General features: G+C 45.7%; 1 protein-coding gene across 1 annotated transcript in view; it reads right to left on the bottom strand.

The window, feature by feature from the left end:
* The window catches only part of NOP58 (NOP58 ribonucleoprotein), a 31,605-nt gene extending 14,701 nt beyond the window's left edge, over positions 1 to 16,904 (bottom strand). The window contains exons 1-9 of the mRNA XM_081928704.1: positions 16,722 to 16,904; positions 15,056 to 15,132; positions 12,914 to 12,966; positions 11,922 to 12,046; positions 10,272 to 10,408; positions 8,950 to 9,014; positions 6,232 to 6,366; positions 2,022 to 2,167; positions 705 to 831 (exon numbers count right to left, since the gene is read on the bottom strand). Of these exons, the coding sequence (XP_081784830.1) occupies positions 705 to 831; positions 2,022 to 2,167; positions 6,232 to 6,366; positions 8,950 to 9,014; positions 10,272 to 10,408; positions 11,922 to 12,046; positions 12,914 to 12,966; positions 15,056 to 15,132; positions 16,722 to 16,766 (910 nt within the window). The 5' untranslated portion in view covers positions 16,767 to 16,904. The remainder of the gene's footprint in view (positions 1 to 704; positions 832 to 2,021; positions 2,168 to 6,231; positions 6,367 to 8,949; positions 9,015 to 10,271; positions 10,409 to 11,921; positions 12,047 to 12,913; positions 12,967 to 15,055; positions 15,133 to 16,721) is intronic.
* Between the last annotated feature and the right edge of the window lie 1,498 nt (positions 16,905 to 18,402).

The raw sequence follows: 18,402 nt of genomic DNA, 5'->3' as shown, positions 1-18,402 counted from the left end.
GGAGCGCAGCAGGAACTTGCGCTGCGCTCTCCAGGCTTCAGGGATAGCCTCTTTAGCCCCGTGCAGCCTCTCCCTGCCGGAGAGGCTGTGCACAGCCATTGCGCGGGGCTAAAGAGGAAGCCAAAACAGCGAGCGGGATGGATGTGCCATGAGCGGATGGATGAGCGGGATGGATTGTGTCATGGCCGCGCGCAACCCCTCTGGCAGGGAGAGGTTGCGCACAGCCTGTACGCTGCTCTTTGGGGCTGGCGGGGGGGAAATAATATTTTTTTCTTGATTTCCCCCTCTAAAAACTAGGTGCACCCTATGGTCCGGTGCACCCTATGGAGCGAAAAATACGGCAATCTGGCAATCAGCAGTAACATAATTCAACCCAGGTTAATCTGCCTTGCAAAATGAGTCCAATAAACGAGGCTGAGTTTTACTTGGGGGAGGCAGCCGAGGAGAAGGAACTACAGCAGAGCCCAGAAGATGTCTCAGAAGAGGTAGTGACTAGGAGTTGCCTTCATGTTTCGAGATGAAATCAAGCAAACTTCAGGACAAAATCATCACCGACAACTTCTAGGCTTCTGTTTCGCAGACACCAAAAGTCTCTAGGTTCACAAAGCCGGTCTTGGTCAATGGACTTGTGACCTTTTGATGCTGTGAAGTCCAGGACAGTTAAGCGCAACACGTCTCTCCCCCCCCCATTGCGTCAAGCTTACCTGCGTGAGCGATGAGTCTCGCTCCCACCAGCTCTCCCACCATGACCGTCAGATTAGGCGCAATGGCCATCATTCTGTTTTTCAGATAATCGTACAGCTGTGCTCGATAGTCCGATATCTCGATTACCTGAAATATGAAACAAGGTTGGTCAAGGCCTGCAAAATTCAAGGAAGAAAACCTGGCAATTGTTATTAAGGAAATGATTATTCCTTCCAGTAAACTACAGCAGAAAAGTTGTCCAAATAAAAGTTAACTTATTAAACCTCTCAATAATAATAAAATAATAAAATTTTACTTATATCCCGCCCTCCCCAGCCCAGTATAATCAAATCAGTATTTTCTTATATAACTGTAGAAACTACTCTGAATGAATGATGAAAAAGCCAGCTCTTGCCAACAGTCCTTCAACTAAGAAAGGAAAGTATAATGGGTTGGTGGTACTTTGGCATGTTTAAAGCCAAAACAGATTTGCCACCTTGGCAATACAGAAGAGGAAGAGAAATATTTTGGTATCTGAATATAAGTTGCAGCCATGCTTCTGCTGCAAATCTCAGAAAAACTGTTCACATTATGCCGACTTTAATGTCTTTAATTTAGCTATTCGAGATGGCATCAGAAGAGGTAGTGACTGTGCGACCCTCATGGTTTATACATCAGGGAAAGCATCATCATCAAAATCATCACTGCCATCAAGAATGTTGGCCTGAAAGGCTTTCCAAAATTGCTTCTTTAGGATTTACTGCCAGTTAGGCTGGATCACTTTAGATTTAAAACAGAATTAGGCTCAACTGAAGTGGCAATAAGGCCTTTTACACAGGCTGCACATCGACTGTGAGCAACGCTGGAGGTATGGGCTTTGACTTAAATCGCTGTTTTCGTTTTGGACCAGCTATGAAGTGCAAATTCCAAAGCCAACCATCCTCCCCAAGCGAATGTCAGAGGAGTACAGTGGTGCCCCGCAAGACGAATGCCTCGCAAGACGGAAAACTCGCTAGACGAAAGAGTTTTCCGTTTTGGAGGTGCTACGCAAAACGAATCTCCTATGGGCTTGCTTCGCAAGATGAAAATGTCTTGCGAGTTCCTGCGGGGGTTTTTCCCTCCCCCCCCTTTTTCTAAGCCGCTAATCCGCTTATCCGCTAAAAGCCGCTAATAGCGCTAATCCGTCAATGGGCTTGCTTCGTAAGGCGAAAAAACCGCTAGACGAAGAGACTCGCAGAACGGATTCTTTTCGTCTTGCGAGGCACCACTGTAAATCCATAACGCAAATATGCCAATGAAACAAACTTTCGACAAAACGACACCACCATCGTCATCACCTGGTCACAGAGATGTTGTATGTTGCTGATGTCTTCCTCTGACACCTCAGTCCCCATGGAGATTTCTGCAGCTGCTTTCACCTCCTCCTCAACCTCCTCAGGGAGGGCCTCAGACAGGTCAGAACAGGCAAAGTTTTTTCTGTCTCCTGGGAAGCAAATAAATAATAATAATAATAATAATAATAATAATAATAATAATTTGTACCCCACCCATCTGGCTGGGTTTCCACAGCCACTCTGGGCTGCTTCCACAGAGACCAAAAATACACTAAAATGTCACACATTAAAAACTTCCCTGAACAGGGCTGCCTTAAGATGTCTTCTGAATGTCAGGTAATTGTTTATCGCTTTGACATCTAATGGGAGGGCGTTCCACAGGGCGGGCGCCACTACCGAGAAGGCCCTCTGCCTGGTTCCCTGTAGCTTTGCTTCTCGCAATGAGGGAACCGCCAGAAGGCCCTCGGCGCTGGACCTCAGCATCCGGACAGAACAATGGGGGTGGAGATGCTCCTTCAGGTATACTGGGCCGAGGCCGTTTAGGGCTTTAAAGGTCAGCACCAACACTTTGAATTGTGCTCGGAAACGTACTGGGAGCCAATGTAGGTCTTTCAAGACCGGTGTTATGTGGTCTCAGCAGCCGTCCCCAGTCTAGCTGCCGCATACTGGATTAGTTGTAGTTTCCGAGTCACCTTCAAAGGTAGCCCCACGTAGAGCGCATTGCAGTAGTCCAAGCGGGATATAACTAGAGCATGCACCACTCTGGTGAGACAGTTCGCGGGCAGGTAGGGTCTCAGCCTGCGTACCAGGTGGAGTTGGTAGACAGCTGCCCTGGACACAGAATTGACCTGTCCCTCCATGGACAGCTGTGAGTCCAAAATGACTCCCAGGCTGTGCACCTGGTCCTTCAGGGGCACAGTTACCCCATTCAGGACCAGGGAGTCCTCCACACCCGCCCGCCCCGTCCCCCCAAAACAGTACTTCTGTCTTGTCAGAATTCAACCTCAATCCATTAGCCGCCAAAATACAGTTGTTACGCCCGCTTCCTGTTACGTTCTTTCAGGATATGTCACACGACAATCCGGAAGTACCGGAAAAGGTTACTTCCGGGTTTTGCCGCTCGCGCATGCACAGATGCGCAAAATGACATCACGCACATGTGCATAAGTGGCGAGTCGCAACCCGCGCGTGTGCAGACGTGGGTTGCGTTCTTTTCATGTTGTGAACAGGCCTCCAGAACGGATCGCGTTCGCAACCAGAGGTATCACTGCAAAGGAGTTGGAATGAACGGCAAGCCGTGACAGAAGCCAAGTTTTAAAACATTTAACATCTATTTGCTTATGAACATATATGCCGAGATGACTTATGACGTAAGGGGGAAATAGTTCTTAAAAATTAAAAAACAAAACCCTGAAGATACGATTTAAAAACGTGGTAAGACAAACAGCTAAGGCAGAGCCCTTTCCATTCAACTGCAAAAGCTTGTCAAAACAAAACTGTCTTCAACAGGTTCTGGAAAGCATAGATAACCGGGTGCCTGTCTTATCTCAAGTTGCCAAGAACTTCTCTAAACATGGTGTCATAGGGTTGCAGAAAATCAAACATGGGAGCAGATGGGCTCTTCAAAGTCTTAATCAGCTGTGACTTTGAAGAACACTTCTCCACCACAGACAGGCAGCTGTGTTTTTCCACATTATACTTACCGTATTTTTTGCTATATAAGACTCACTTTTTCCCTCCTAAAAAGTAAGGGGAAATGTGTGTGCATCTTATGGAGCAAATGCAGGCTGTGCAGCTATCCCAGAAGCCAGAAGAGCAAGAGGGATTGCTGCTTTCACTGCGCATCGATCCCTCTTGCTGTTCTGGCTTCTGAGATTCAGAATATTTTTTTCCTTGTTTTCCTCCTCCCAAAACTAGGTGCATCTTGTGGTCTGGTGCGTCTTATATAGCGAAAAATACGGTAATTTGAAATAGTAATCTCTACAGCGTGGTGTTAGTTCCCATTAATGTAGAATTTGTGAGTGGGCCGATGACAGTGAGTTATTATCGGCTCTTGTTCTACATTTCTTTTGGTTTACAACTCCAACACAAAAGAAAGGAAACTGTACTATGGTTTGGTTACAATGTTAAGCCAAGCCAAGCCAAACCATGGCTCACCATGAATAAGCGTGTTGGGAGAAAATCACAACCACTTAGCTCCTCTCTTGCCACCAGGAACAAATTCATGGTTTGTCTCAGTGTTGTGCCTAAACCCAGGGTTGTAGTTTGCCTCGATCCAAACAAACCATGAGTGGTAATCAGAGGATAAGAACTTTGTTAACGCTCGTGATTTTTCTGGAGCAAAATAAACCACAAGCCTTGGTTTGGACACACTGCTAAACCAAACCATGGCTTAGTTTAACAACAACAACAATTTATTATTTATACCCTGCCCATCTGGCTGGGTTTCTCCAGCCACTCTGGGCAGCTTCCAACGTAAGATCAAAAATACATCAGAAGAAAAAAAGTTTCTGTTAATATGGCGGCGGCGGTAGCAGCAGAAGTGAGGGAGCAGCAAAGTGGACACCATTTTTTCTCTGTGCAACAGCTAGATTTATTAGCCATGGTAAGCCATAGATTTGCTTAGCATTCCATGCTCTCTCTTCATTGCTCTTTGGTATTTTTCATTGCGCAATTACTGAAGAATTCTATAGAATGTAGGCAATAGCAGGACTTATAAATATAGCTATCAAAGGTAAAGGGACCCCTGACCATTAGGTCCAGTCGCAGATGACTCGGATTGCGGTGCTCATCTCGCTTTACTGGCCGAGGGAGCCGGCGTATAGCTTCCGGGTCATGTGGCCAGCATGATTAAGCCGCTTCTGGCTAACCAGAGCAGTGCACGGAAACGCCGTTTACCTTCCCGCCGGAGCGGTACCTATTTATCTACTTGCACTTGGATGTGCTTTTGAACTGCCAGGTTGGCAGGAGCAGGGACCGAGCAACGGGAGCTCACTCCGTTGGGGGGATTGGAACCGCCAACCTTCTGATTGGCAAGTCCTAGGCTCTGTGGTTTAACCCACAGCACCACCCGTGTGCCAATGTAGCTTTTACTATTGCTATTATTATTATTATTATTATTATTATTAGAATGTAATACAGTGGTACTTCGGGTTAAGTACTTAATTCGTTCCGGAGGTCCGTTCTTAACCTGAAACTGTTCTTAACCTGAAGCACCACTTTAGCTAATGGGGCCTCCCGCTGCTGCCGCTGCACGATTTTTGTTCTCACCCTGAAACAAAGTTCTTAAACCGAGGTAGTATTTCTGGGTTAGCGGAGTCTGTAACCTGAAGCGTATGTAACCCGAGGTACCACTGTACTGCCCTATACCAGGAGGTATCAGGGTGGTTCACAGAACAAAAATATAAAACCATAAAATATATAATCAAAATAAAAACAACAGCCCAGTAACACCCCCCCCCCAGGACCCACATTTTAAAAGGGCATAGGATATAAATCAGATCAACCAAAGGCCTCTCATAAGGAATGTTTTCGCTTGGTGCCTAAAGGTGTATAATGAAGGCACCAGGCGAACTTTGCTGGGGAGAGCATTCCACAGGAGGGGAGCCACTGCAGACAAGGCCCCGTTCTCGTGTTGCCACCTTCCGAACCTCTCAAGGAGGCGGCAAACGAAGAAGGGCTTCAGAAGATGATCTCAGGGTCTGGGTAGGTTCATATGGAAAGAGGCAGTCCTTGAGGCCCTGAGCCATTTAAGGCTTTATAGGTCAAAACCAGCACTTTGATTTGGGCCCAGAAACTAACTGGTAGCCAGTGCAGTCGGACCAGAATCGGGATAACATGCTCAAACCGTCTTGCTCCGGGGAGCAACCTGGCTGCTGAATTCTACACTAGCCGAAGTTTTCAACTGCCTTCAGAGGCAGCAGTGATAGATGTTGTGCATTGTGGATCTCAAGCATAAAAAGGATGTAATGTACAATTTCAAAGGCAGTGAATACGCCACAATGTGGCCGATATGCAGCTGTGGTGTTCCTGCTTGAACAACACACCTCTTATTTTATCTCCTCCCTCCTGCAGCCCCCTGCTCACCCCCAAAATCTGCTCTGGAGGGCTGGGGAGATGTGTGGGGGCTGCAGGAGAGGAAGGCAAGTCCTACTGCATCTACTGGTGTGATGTGGGATGGCGCCTTTTATCTAAGGAGCCCAGCACTACTCACCAATTTTCCGCACACATTTACAGTAGGTTAGATTATCTGTGACGATTTTGCCCAGTTCAGGGAAGTGCCACCCGTACCATTCTCGACAGCGCATTATATAGTTGTTCAGTTCTTTGTCCAAGTCATCAAGGAGAGCTGCGGTAGACAAACACAAAAGACACGAGCTCAGTTTCACTTTAGAAACTAGACTTGAGCTATCCTAGGATCTCAGGGAAGAAACGTACTGGCCTGGTTTCTACATAATAATAATATAATAACAATAACAACAGTAAATTATTATTTATACCCCACCCATCTGGCTGGGCTTCCCCAGCCACTCTGGGCGGCTCCCAACAAAATATTAAAATACAGTAGTCCGTCAAACATTAAAAGCTCCCTAAAGAGGGCTGCCTTCAGATGTCTTCTAGAAGTCTGGTAGTTGTCCTTCTCTTTGACATCTGGTGGGAGGGAGTTCCACAGGGCAGGTGCCACAACCGAGAAGGCCCTCTGCCTGGTTCCCTGTACCCTCACTTCTCGCAGCGAGGGAACCGACAGAAGACCCTCGGAGCTGGACCTCAGTGTCCAGGCAGAACGATGGGGGTGGAGACGCTCCTTCAGGTATCTCACATTAAACCATAGTTTAGAAATGCTCAGGACTTAATCCACACTTCTCTTCTGCTGGGAACTAAGCTATGGTTTGGCTTAGTTATGCGCCAAGCTGAGCTCATGGCTTGCTTCTTTTCAAATCCCGAGCTGTAACCAAAGTTTGTTCCCAGTTTATCACTTATGACTTGTTTGCTGAGGAACAAAGCATGACTCCGAATTCAGATATAATGCTAAGTAGGAACCACGGCTTATTTCCTAGCAGAACAGGGGCAAAAGGGACAGGGGCAAGGAGCAAAGTGTTTGCGATTTTAGCTCCATGCAATAGCAGATTGCACATTCACCTTTAAACCATAGTTAAGTTTAATTGTAGTTGAAAGAGACTCGTGAACAAGAGGAAATCCAGAAATCTTGCGACACTTGCACCCATTAAGATCAACAACGGGGTAATAGCCAATTATACAAGTCACTCCAAATACTAGCAGGAGGAACGGTGCAAAAAGTTACCATCACTGTTAGAAAATACCCATTTATCTGTTTCCTATTTCCCACACATGGAAAAAAACAACACCCACACCCATTTGTCAGTGGTGCATAATAAATAATAATAATAATAATAATAATAATAATAATAATAATAATAATAATTATTATTATTATTATTAATTTTATTTATATCCCACCCTCCCCAGCTGAAGCCGGGCTCAGGGCGGCTAACAACAATAAAATAGTACAACATTCTAAAATCATTTCATTATAAAATTAATTCTAATAATAATAAATTTTATTTAAATTTAAATAAAATTTAAATTTTTTTATTATTATTAATAATAAATAATATCACTATCAGGGGCTGCCACACCTACTTACTTTGCTCACTCACCCCATCCAGCTCACCCTAAACCAAAAACACCCCGTCCCCTTAGACCAGGAATGGGCAAACATGGCCCTCCAGATGTTTTGGGCCTATAATTCCTATAATCCCTGACTACTGGTCCTGTTAGCTAGGGATGATGGGAGTTTTAGTCCCAAAACATCTGGAGGGCCGAGTTTGCCCATGCCTGCCTTAGACCTTGAAGAAACCACAAGGACCTTCCCTTTCACGTTTCCCCAACCACCACCACCACCTACTGGCAGCCACAGAAACTGCAGCTTGATGAAACACTTATCATTGAATTATACGGTATACCTAATAAATAAATGTAGCCCTCAGCCCCATTCCCTAGCTACCTTCCATTGACAATGAGAAGCTGTTTCTAACTCACACAGTCATCTCATCCTCGGAAAGAAAAGCCCAAGACTATAGGCTCTTGCTGATCCATATTCAAAAATCCTAGCAGAGAACCAGGTAACGTAGTGGTTACAATATCTAGAAACAGCATCCTTCTGTGGCTATTGAAGGAGGTTTGCCTCTCACTTACTGCTGTTATTTTAACAGGCTGATTTGGTCAGATTTCCAGCAATCATCTGACACAGTGTGGGGGTGAGTGGGATCACATAAGCCTCTCTAAAAACCGGGTGAGAAAAACTGAATTTGCTTTGGCAGTCACAACAAAAAACCTTTTACGCAAATAGAAAGCATTTAAATGTCTTGCTGGCCCACGTAGCTAGCCCAAATTTATGCTAATCACTGGCCCTGCACCTCCCTCCTCTTGACTCTGACATCACCCTGAGCTATGGAGGAAAACGGGAGTAACTGAGAGCCATCCTGACTTATTCTTGTCCCCAGTTCCGAGATAGGCTTGGCTCCTGATCCTTCAGAAGGGTTGATAGAAAACAAAAATACACTCTACAGAGGCAAACTAGGTAGCAGAATGTTTGTGGCCACTGGTACAGTCGTACCTTGGTAGCTGAACGGAATTAGTTCTGGAAGTCTATTCGATTTCCAAAACGTTCAGAAACCAAAGTGCGGCTTCTGATTGGCTGCAAGAAGCTCCTGCAGCCAATTGGAAGCCCCGCTGGATGTTCGTCTTCCATAAATAGTTCACAAACCAGAACACTCACTTCCAGGTTTGCAGCATTCAGGAGGCAAAATGTTCGAGAACTAAGCTGTTTGACTTCCAAGGTACGACTGTATTAAGAATTCAAAAGCTGGTGGCAGACATATCAAAGTATTTAACTTCCAACCATACTCACAAATAGCTTGGACGATCATGGTATCAACTTTGTCTGGGCTGAACTTCAGCTTGTATCGGGAGAGGCTGAAAACAGACATGGATATAAACATTATATACAATAATGCACAGGACACACAGATTCTCCCCCCCCCCAATAATACAGTGGTACCTCGGGTTACATATGCTTCAGGTTACAGACTCCGCTAACTCAGAAATAATACCTCGGATTAAGACTTTGCTTCAGGATGAGAACAGAAATTGCGCGGCAGCAGCGGGAGGCCCCATTAGCTAAAGTGGTGCTCCAGGTTAAGAACAGTTTCAGGTTAAGAACGGACCTCTGGAACGAATTAAGTACATAACCAGAGATACCACTGTAATTATAAAGGCATTGCTATTGACTGCAATGGCGTGTTCATCTTTGCTGACGGTGCAGCAATTAATCCTTTCCCTTTTCATTTACTGACTTGTGTTTTTACAGGCAAGAAGTCTAAGGCAGAGAGCCGTGAAAAGCGGCTCTCCGTGTTTGCTCTTCGTATTACTCCCTACAGGCACAAGTGTTTCAGCGAGTTGGAAGAAACCCAGCAGAACTGAGAACAGGACTAACTTGTAAAAGTTACTGTATTTTTCACTCCACAGGACGCACTTTTTCCCTCTTAAAAACTAAGGGGGAAAGTCTGTGCGTCCTATGGAGTGAATGCAGGGGGGAGGCAGGCAGGAAAAGCCCCCAAGAGCTGCACACAAGCTTTGCGCGGCTCTTGCGGGCTTTTCCCCAGGAGGGAGAAGGGACCCTTCTCCCTCCTCGTAGAAAAGCCCGCAGGAGCCGTGCGCTCCTTAAAGGGTGCGCGGCTCCTGTGGGCTTTTGCAGGAGGTGGGGGAATTGCCATAGCTGTGCGCAGCCTCTCCAGCCGGGAGAGGCTGCGCAAGGCTAAAGAGGAAGCCAAGGCAGCGAGCGGGATGGATCGCGCTTGCTGCCTTGGCTTCTTTAGCCACGCTTCTTTAGCCATGCTGGAGAGGTTTAGCTCCCAGCTGGAGAGGTTGTGCGGCTATGGCAGAAGCCAAGACAGCCAGCTGGATGGATCCCGCTCGCTGTCTTGGCTTCTTTGCTCTTTGGGGCTGGGAAATAATATTTTTTTTCTTGATTTCCCCCTCTAAAAACTAGGTGCGTCTTGTGGTCCGGTGCGTCCTATAGAGCAAAAAATACGCTAACATGTACAAGACGCTGTAAGTAGATGCTGGGGTCGAAGCGTGCCATTCCACTTCGCAGGAAACGGTATCCTCCGGGGGAAAGTTATACAGAGCATAGAAACGAGCAAGTCGGGGCTGGCAAGACGTCTGTATTACCTGTGTGCCAGGCCTAAGCACATAGCTGCCATCTCCCGCGATGGAAGGCCAGTGATCAGCCCTTCCATTTGAGAACGGATGCCTCTCATCAGTTCAGTGACCATTGGGCTGTGCAGGCAACTTAAGTTCAGTTTCTCCTGCAGGAGGGAAAAAAGGTGATCCCCATTTTGATATTATTGCAACAACAAATTTGTTTACTGTTGAACAGCAGCAGAACCTAAGAAAGGTAAGGTAGCCCAACGCTAACCCACAAGCAGGGCTATCTGGCAGTTCCTTGAAGTGAAATAACCATTGAGAATTCTTATTTAAGCAAATTGGCAACCACTGTTGTACCAACTTAGCCTTTTAGATAAAAACGAAGGCACTAGCTTTAATGTTGACATTAATTCAAACCTTTCCCTGTTAACCTTTTTTTAATCTCCATACTTCTTCACAAGTCAAGAAGTAAAGATAGCACAAGACACAGGAGATAGAAAAAAAAATATCCAGAAAAATGTGGCCCTAACAATCTATTACTTTAGTCCAGTGCATTATCAACAAAGCTTATTTAGAACTAGTACAATCGTACCTTGGTTTTCAAACAGCTTAGTTCTTGAATGTTTTGGCTCCTGAATGCCACAACCCCCAGAAGTGACTGTTCCGGCTTGTGAACTATTTTTGGAAGCCAAACCTCTGACGGGGCTTCCACGGCTTTGGTTTCCAAACGTTTTGGAAATTGGACAGACCTCCAGAATGGATTCCGTTCAACTTCCAAGGTACGACTATACTTGAATTCACTTGTTTTCCTCTTCCCTCCCTACATCTTTTCCTTCTGTATCATGCCTACTACAACAGAGGTTCCCAAACTGGTGAGCTTCATTCAGGTGGTCCACGACATCTCTGTGGATTTATGGTTGACGCATTAAATATTCAAACGGATTTGTAATTGTCTTTTTAATCTGGTAATGGCTATACTAGAATCCAGAGGGACGCAGGTGGGGCTGTGGGTTAAACCACAGAGCCTAGGACTTGCCGATCAGAAGGTTGGAGGTTCGAATCCCCGCGACGGGGTGAGCTCCCGTTGCTCGGTCCCTGCTCCTGCCCACCTAGCAGTTTGAAAGCACGTCAAAGTGCAAGTAGATAAATAGGTACCGCTCCGGCGGGAAGGTAAACGGCGTTTCCGTGCGCTGTTCTGGTTCACCAGAAGCAGCTTAGTAATGCTGGCCACATGACCCGGAAGCTGTACGCCGGCTCCCTCGGCCAATAAAGCGAGATGAGCGCCGCAACCCCAGAGTCGGTCACGACCGGACTTAACGGTCAGGAGTCCCTTTACCTTTTATGCTAGAATCCAAGTCTAAAGGCAAGGACTGCCTTGGTTTTTAATCTGTATGCAGCCCTTAGTAAATGTAGGTACCCTGTAATCAGTATATAATCATAATAATCATGGTCAGCGAAAAGCATGGTCCCAGAATATCAGTACCAACAAATCAAGCATCAACAGTCATCACCGATTAATTTACATTAAGCACACATCATTTCTGAATGCAGTGAAAAGGAAGATATGCAGCACAAACTCATTGTTCTGGAGCTATAAAGAAGACTAGCACAGGCCTTGAGAAACCACCTCATCTGAACACCACATCGCCAGGGCACATAAAAACCAGAACTTACCTTTATTACACCTCCCAGTTTGGCATCTGCTACGGCCAACTGTTCGTGTGCATCTTTGGCAACTATCTTCTTTAAGATTTTCTTTAAGTTCTTGTTGATCTTGCCTTCCACCAGAGCAGTGGATGCTTAAAGGAGAAAGCACATCATTGTAAAAAAAAACCCCTGCAGACTGTCTAACATTCCCAGCCTGGCAAAGTTCATAATGGAACAAAATATGTACTAATACCGGCCACCCACCGAACTTTATCTGTTGTCTCTGTGGCAGTGACCAAAAATTGGGGATTCAGTTCTACGAATGAAGCATCAGTGAAGGAAGCTGGCTTTTACTCCCTCCAATTCTAAGGCTGCAATCTGCTATAAAATCCCACTGAGGTCACTGTGTTAACACATTCAGATGCAGGCAAATTTGCTCATCATTCGTTTAGGAATTGTCTGGGTGGCTAGCACAGAGGCACACCATATTGATTACATTAATTTGCCCTGGTTTATAAAGACGTATTCATCTGGAGAAGGGAATGGAAGCACATTTTCGTAAGCTACATGAAAATTAGTCCCTTCCTACCACCAACTGCTGATGTGCCCCAAACACAGTGGTACCTCGGGTTACGTACACTTCAGGTTACATACGCTTCAGGTTACAGGCTCTGCTAACCCAGAAATAGTACCTGGGGTTAAGAACTTTGCTTCAGGATGAGAACAGTAATCGTGCTCCGGCGGCGTGGCAGCAGCAGGAGGCCCCATTAGCTAAAGTGGTGCTTCAGGTTAAGAACAGTTTCAGGTTAAGAACGGACCTCCAGAACGAATTAAGTACTTAACCATGGGTACCACTGTAACTTGCATTAGCAGGCGGGATGTGTGGGGGTTTCTTGTGGACTTAATGAGTAATATTAAGTTTTAAAACACACTAGAAAAAAGTCAGCTACTCTCACAGCTAATGATTCTAAGCTTGCCAGGAACAGATCAGCCAGCCACCAAAGAAAGGAAGGGATTACCTGCAAGAGCTTCAGTGGTGTCTTGAAACTTCTCAAAGTGTTTCAGTTTCACTCTAAATAAAATATACCAAACAGTTTTTATCAGTATCATGGGGAACAGAGTATCAGCTACCAACTTCTAAAACACAAGAAACCTGAAAAATGAAAAGTCTGCAGTCACCCATCAGGTTAACCTACCAAAGAGAAAAACAGAACCTATTAAGTCTGATTGACAAATAGCTTCCTACTACTAAGCCATAGATATTTAAGACTTGCTAGAGAACTATTCTAGAATAATGACAAAAAACATAGTTATTACTATATCTAACCTTTCGAATCCCCACAATGGGGTAAGCTCCCGTTGCTCGGTCCCAGCTCCTGCTAACCTAGCAGTTTGAAAGCACGTCAAAATGCAAGTAGATAAATAGGTACCGCTCCAGCGGGAAGGTAAACGGTGTTTCCGTGCACTGCTCTGGTTTGCCAGAAGCAGCTTAGTCATGCTGGCCACATGACCCCGAGGCTGTATGCCGGCTCCCTTGGCCAATAAAGCAAGATGAGCGCCGCAACCCCAGAGTCGGTCACGACTGGACCTAATGGTCAGGGGTCCCTTTAGTTTATCTAAGCATACCTCATTGTTTCTGACTCCAATAAGATCAAATTTATTATCCAAAATTATTTCATACTCCGGCCCCTTCAGACGCACTACAGCAGCATTGTCCAACAGGTCGATTGGGATCAACTTGTAGATCATGTGATTGTCTCTTATCGATCTCCCGCCCCCCCCCAACAGCCCTTACTCTCGAGGAGCCAGCGCACAGGGCTTCTCTCACTTTCTCTCTAAAGAAGGAGAAGCAGGTGGCGAGGAAGTGGGGGACTCTTCCTGGCTGCCATCCCACCCATGCGGGGAGGTTTGTGTGTGTGTAGCCTTGCGCGCTGGCTCCTCAAAGAGAGAAAGGTTTAGGTTTACTTGAAAGGAAAGGGTGGGTTGGATCCAGGGGGAAGGGATTCTATAGGTTTCATCCAGTTAAGGTGGTGCTTGAAGGCTGTCAACTCTGCAGTTGAGCTTACCCAATTTCTGTTTCGAACTATGGGGGAAACCGCTGTGGTTGATATGTGCCCCTGACTCATTTGAAAAACAGCAAGAGTCTGGGGTACTTTAAAGACGTAACACATTTATTATGGCATGAGATTTTGTGAACAATCCATGCATCATGTTCTGATTATGTAAGACGCTGTCCTCAATGTTCTTTTCTTATGTTATTGCAAGTATACAAAGTATGTATTTTAAAAAATATATTGATTTATGATGAGCTTTTCATGTTTTATGGAAGCGACTATCATTTGTTATTATTTTTATCATAAGCTCAGCCAAATATAATATGTTTTAGTTGAAGAATGACAATGGGAGAGTATGGTAGATCACTGTTAGTTTTTTATATTGGATGGTAGATCTCAGGCTACTTTTGGTTGGACATACCTGCACTAGAAAGTTCCCCAGGGAGGGGAAAATTCCCTGGTACAGCCAGAATTACAGTTGTTTAGTCTGCTCTTCAAGAGCACCAACAATAAGCTGACTGTAGATGCCTGCAGAAACGCTTGTGATGTGCTTTGAAGCCCTGACCGCTAGTTGATAGCTGTGGCTTCAAAACACCTTGCAAACAGCTTTGCGGGCACCGCCAATGAGTGGTGCCTGCAAAACCCTTTCTGCCCCAGATGTGATTTTACCTGCCCCACAACTGATTTAATATATTATGTCAGCTGTAGGGCAGGTGGTCATGGTTTGTCCAAAATGGCCTGGCAGGCCAAATGGGGAGGCCTGGTGGGTCTAATTATGCCTGAGGGGCAGAGCTAAGATTATCAACACATTCTGTTTCATGGTTGTAGCTAAACCTCACTTCTGAGTGGTATTAACCCTGTTGAAAAATACTTTGCAAGCCTTTCCGCTACAGCAAGGTTCCTGCCATCCAACTGCATCTGTAGAGTTGTCATGTCAACAGTGGAGGAAAAATGTTAGCAGATTTATAACTCTAAGAGGGAGCTGTGCGTACAAAATAACCCAAGGACTGGTGCTAGGCAAAAAACAGTGATTCCTACGTGAGCAGAGAGATGAAGGTGTACTCTATACTGGAATGAAATAATAAGTTACTTGAGAAAGTTACTTACACTTTATTTGCTTTTTCAGGAGTTTCAAATTCTTTCCATAAGCTGTCAATTTCTTGGAGTTTCTTCTCATCTAGAACCTATGACAGATAAGGAGTAAGATTAAATACACACAAAATTGACAAGATTCAATGTTGCTATGTAAGTAAGATGAAATGCACAAAACATCTCTCCAGTTCCAATGTAGAAAACAGCCATTCCACCACACCAACTCTCTACTACATCTCTAACCAGAAAAAAATATAGTTGCAAGTGTGAGATGCCATGTTTTAGAAGTATTCAGTAATCTTACATGCTGCTTCTCAAATAGAGGGAAAAGCCTGTGGTCTTTGACATCTCAAGCAAGATGTCTGTGTCAAGTACAAAATTAATCCTGTTCCATGCAGTCTAATTTTATGCATCTTTACTCAGAAGTAAAGACAGTCCCCTCCTCTTGGCAGAAATGGGTGAAGATGTAGATACAATGGGATACTTTAACGGTGGATAAAATGCAGGAGAGCTGGTAAAAGGCAAGAGCTGAGAACTAGGAAGTCCCCAGCTAAATTCTCACTCTCTAGGCAGCCTGAACCAATTATCTCTCTCCCTCTTCCTACCTAAATCTGCTGTAACAGCAATACTCCCCCCATCCCTGGTGTCCTTCAAACATTTTGGACTACGTTTCCCAACACCCCCAGGCAACATGGCTAGGAGCTGCAGTGCAAAACAGCTGGAGGGCACCAGGATGATGGAGGCTACCTCACAGGGCTGTTTTAAGGATCATTTACTAATACACTGCTGGGATAGCTCAGCTTAATGTCAGGGTTGGGGGTTCGAACCCCACATTCCTGTGCTGGAGGGGGTTGGCCCTCGTAGTCCCTTCCAACTGTTTTTGTTGCTTAGTCATTTAGTCATGTCCGACTCTTCGTGACCCCATGGACCAGAGCCCGTATAGTAAAAGCTATGGTTTTTCCAGAAGTGATGTATGGAGAGCTGGACCATAAAGAAGGCTGATCGCAGAAGAATTGATGCTTTTGAATTATGGTGCTGGAGGAGACTCTTGAGAGTCCCATGGACTGCAAGGAGATCAAACCTATCCATTCTGAAGAAAATCAGCCCTGAGTGCTCACTGGACGGACAGACCCTGAAGCTGAGGCTCCAATACTTTGGCCACCTCATGAGAAGAGAAGACTCCCTGGAAAAGACCCTGATGTTGGGGAAGATGGAGGGCAGAAGGAGAAGGGGACGACAGAGGACGAGATGGTTGGGCAGTGTTCTCGAAGCTACCAGCATGAGTTTGACCAAACTGCGGGAGGCAGTGGAAGACAGGAGTGCCTGGCGAGCTCTGGTCCATGGGGTCACGAAGAGTCGGACACGACTAAACAACAACACAGCATAATTCCCCAGGAAGGCTTACAAGTTTTAAGCTTAGCGGGAAGACCTACAAGCCCCCCCCCCCCCAAATGCTGGGGTGTGGCAGGGAAAGAAACCGGGTCCGCTATAAGGGAGGATGGGGTTTCCCCACGTTTATCCTCCTTGTTCCAAAACCATTTCTCGACTTATTGCTAGCGAACGTATAAACCGAGAGCACCGACCACCCCCACCCCTATCCGCCCAGCCAGCAGCCTCCAATCTCCCGCTAGCAGCAGCCACGTGGGAACCCTACTCGACACGTGTCGCGCCTTCAGATCACCTTGAAAATGGCGTATCCGGCCGCGGTCTCGAATAAAACCAGCATGGCGGCAGCGGGACGGAGCCGGGGCGCCTCCCGCAAAAAGCGGCTCTTTCCAAGCGAAGGCGGGCGAGCGAAGCGAAGACCCAGCGCAGGAGACCGCGAACTCCTAGGCGCGAAGAACCACGAGGGCGGAAGTGAGGCGCTGCACCGGAAGTGATTCGCGCGGCCTTCTGGGAAACAGGAAATCCGGGGGAGGAAGTTGGAGCTTCGGGCCTCCTCTAGGATTATGGCGCTTCATGCTCTCTATGTGCGGGGCGAAATTTGTCGAAAATGGGGCCCCATAAAAATAAATAAATTGCATACTGTAATTCAAAACAGCTACATATTTGAGGGCAAAATAGGCGCAGTTTTCAGCAGGTTATATAGACAGCAGATTTAGGAAACAGAGTGGTGGCGTTGTTGTTATTATGATTATTATTACATTATATTGATTTATAGCCCGTCTTTTTCCCTCAGGGGACTTAAGGCGGCTTACACTTAAAAGAAAAAATCGAGGGGGACGAGTCGTTTAAAAAACCCCCACACCATTTAAACGTTAATGGAATTAAAGCCATATGCATGTATACAATCTTGCTTTGAAAACATACAAATATTTACCATAAAAACAGCACGGTGCCAGCCCTCTCATTTAAAAATCAGCCAGTTTTCCCAAACCCACTGGAACATTTTTGTGCTGTGAACTGCCCCAAGATCTATGGATGAAGGGCAGTATACAAATAAAATAATAATAATAATAATAATAATAATAATAATAATAATAATAATAATAATAATAACAACAACAACACAAGAAGACAGCAAGTTGCAAGCTGGTCTAGCTCCTCCAGGGAGTTGCAAAGTTGCCTGGGAGCAGCCACTGAGAAGAATTGTGGGGTCCCCACCATGCATATATATTTCCATACAAAATATCCTCAGCTAGCTGAAATGCAGCCTGCAGTTTTAAATGAGCTATGCAAGCTATGCATTCCATCTTGCAAAGCAGTATTACTATTGAAACAGTTGCCATGCAGTAGGAGTTCCATGGAAGGGTTGGGTGAAAGAAGGACACAGCCTTCACTTCAATATTTTCTCCATTCTCTGGCGTCCTTGATGCTAATCTGTCATAAACAGCCTTGAAAGCTTCATATGACTATCAAGCAAGGACGGATGATTACTCATTCTGGTGCCCTAGTCTGCATAGCTGTCAACTGTTAAATAGTGGGTAGACATGGAAGACGACACAGCGATTTCTCCAAAGCAGCTCTTTATTTTGTAAGCTGGAACAGCAAACAGCTCAGCCGGCCTGCTTTTATAGGCAGCCAGCTGTCAACATTGTAGCAACAACAACCCAGGGTTTCCCGCCTAAAATAACTGATGTGGACCTGAGTGAAAACTACCTACAGTATCCCCCTGCTGGCCCAGGGTGAGAACTTCAGTACATAACACCCTTCCCTTTTTTTGCGGGGAAATTCCCTTATTCCGCTGCTATCCCAGATTGTTAGATATCCCGTAGACTGTTCCCAGGACAGGTGAGGCTGCTGATCCCTTATTTTCAAATCTGAAAGTTGACAGCTATGCCTAGTCTGGCGGGTGATGGCATCACTCCCGATCTAAAAAAGTCTGTGATCTGCCCAGCACCACACCACTGTCCATATTACCC

Source organism: Podarcis melisellensis (assembly GCF_964234715.1).
Source record: "Podarcis melisellensis genome assembly, chromosome: 1".
Lineage (NCBI taxonomy): Eukaryota > Metazoa > Chordata > Lepidosauria > Squamata > Lacertidae > Podarcis > Podarcis melisellensis.
This window is presented reverse-complemented; position numbering and strand designations above follow the sequence as displayed.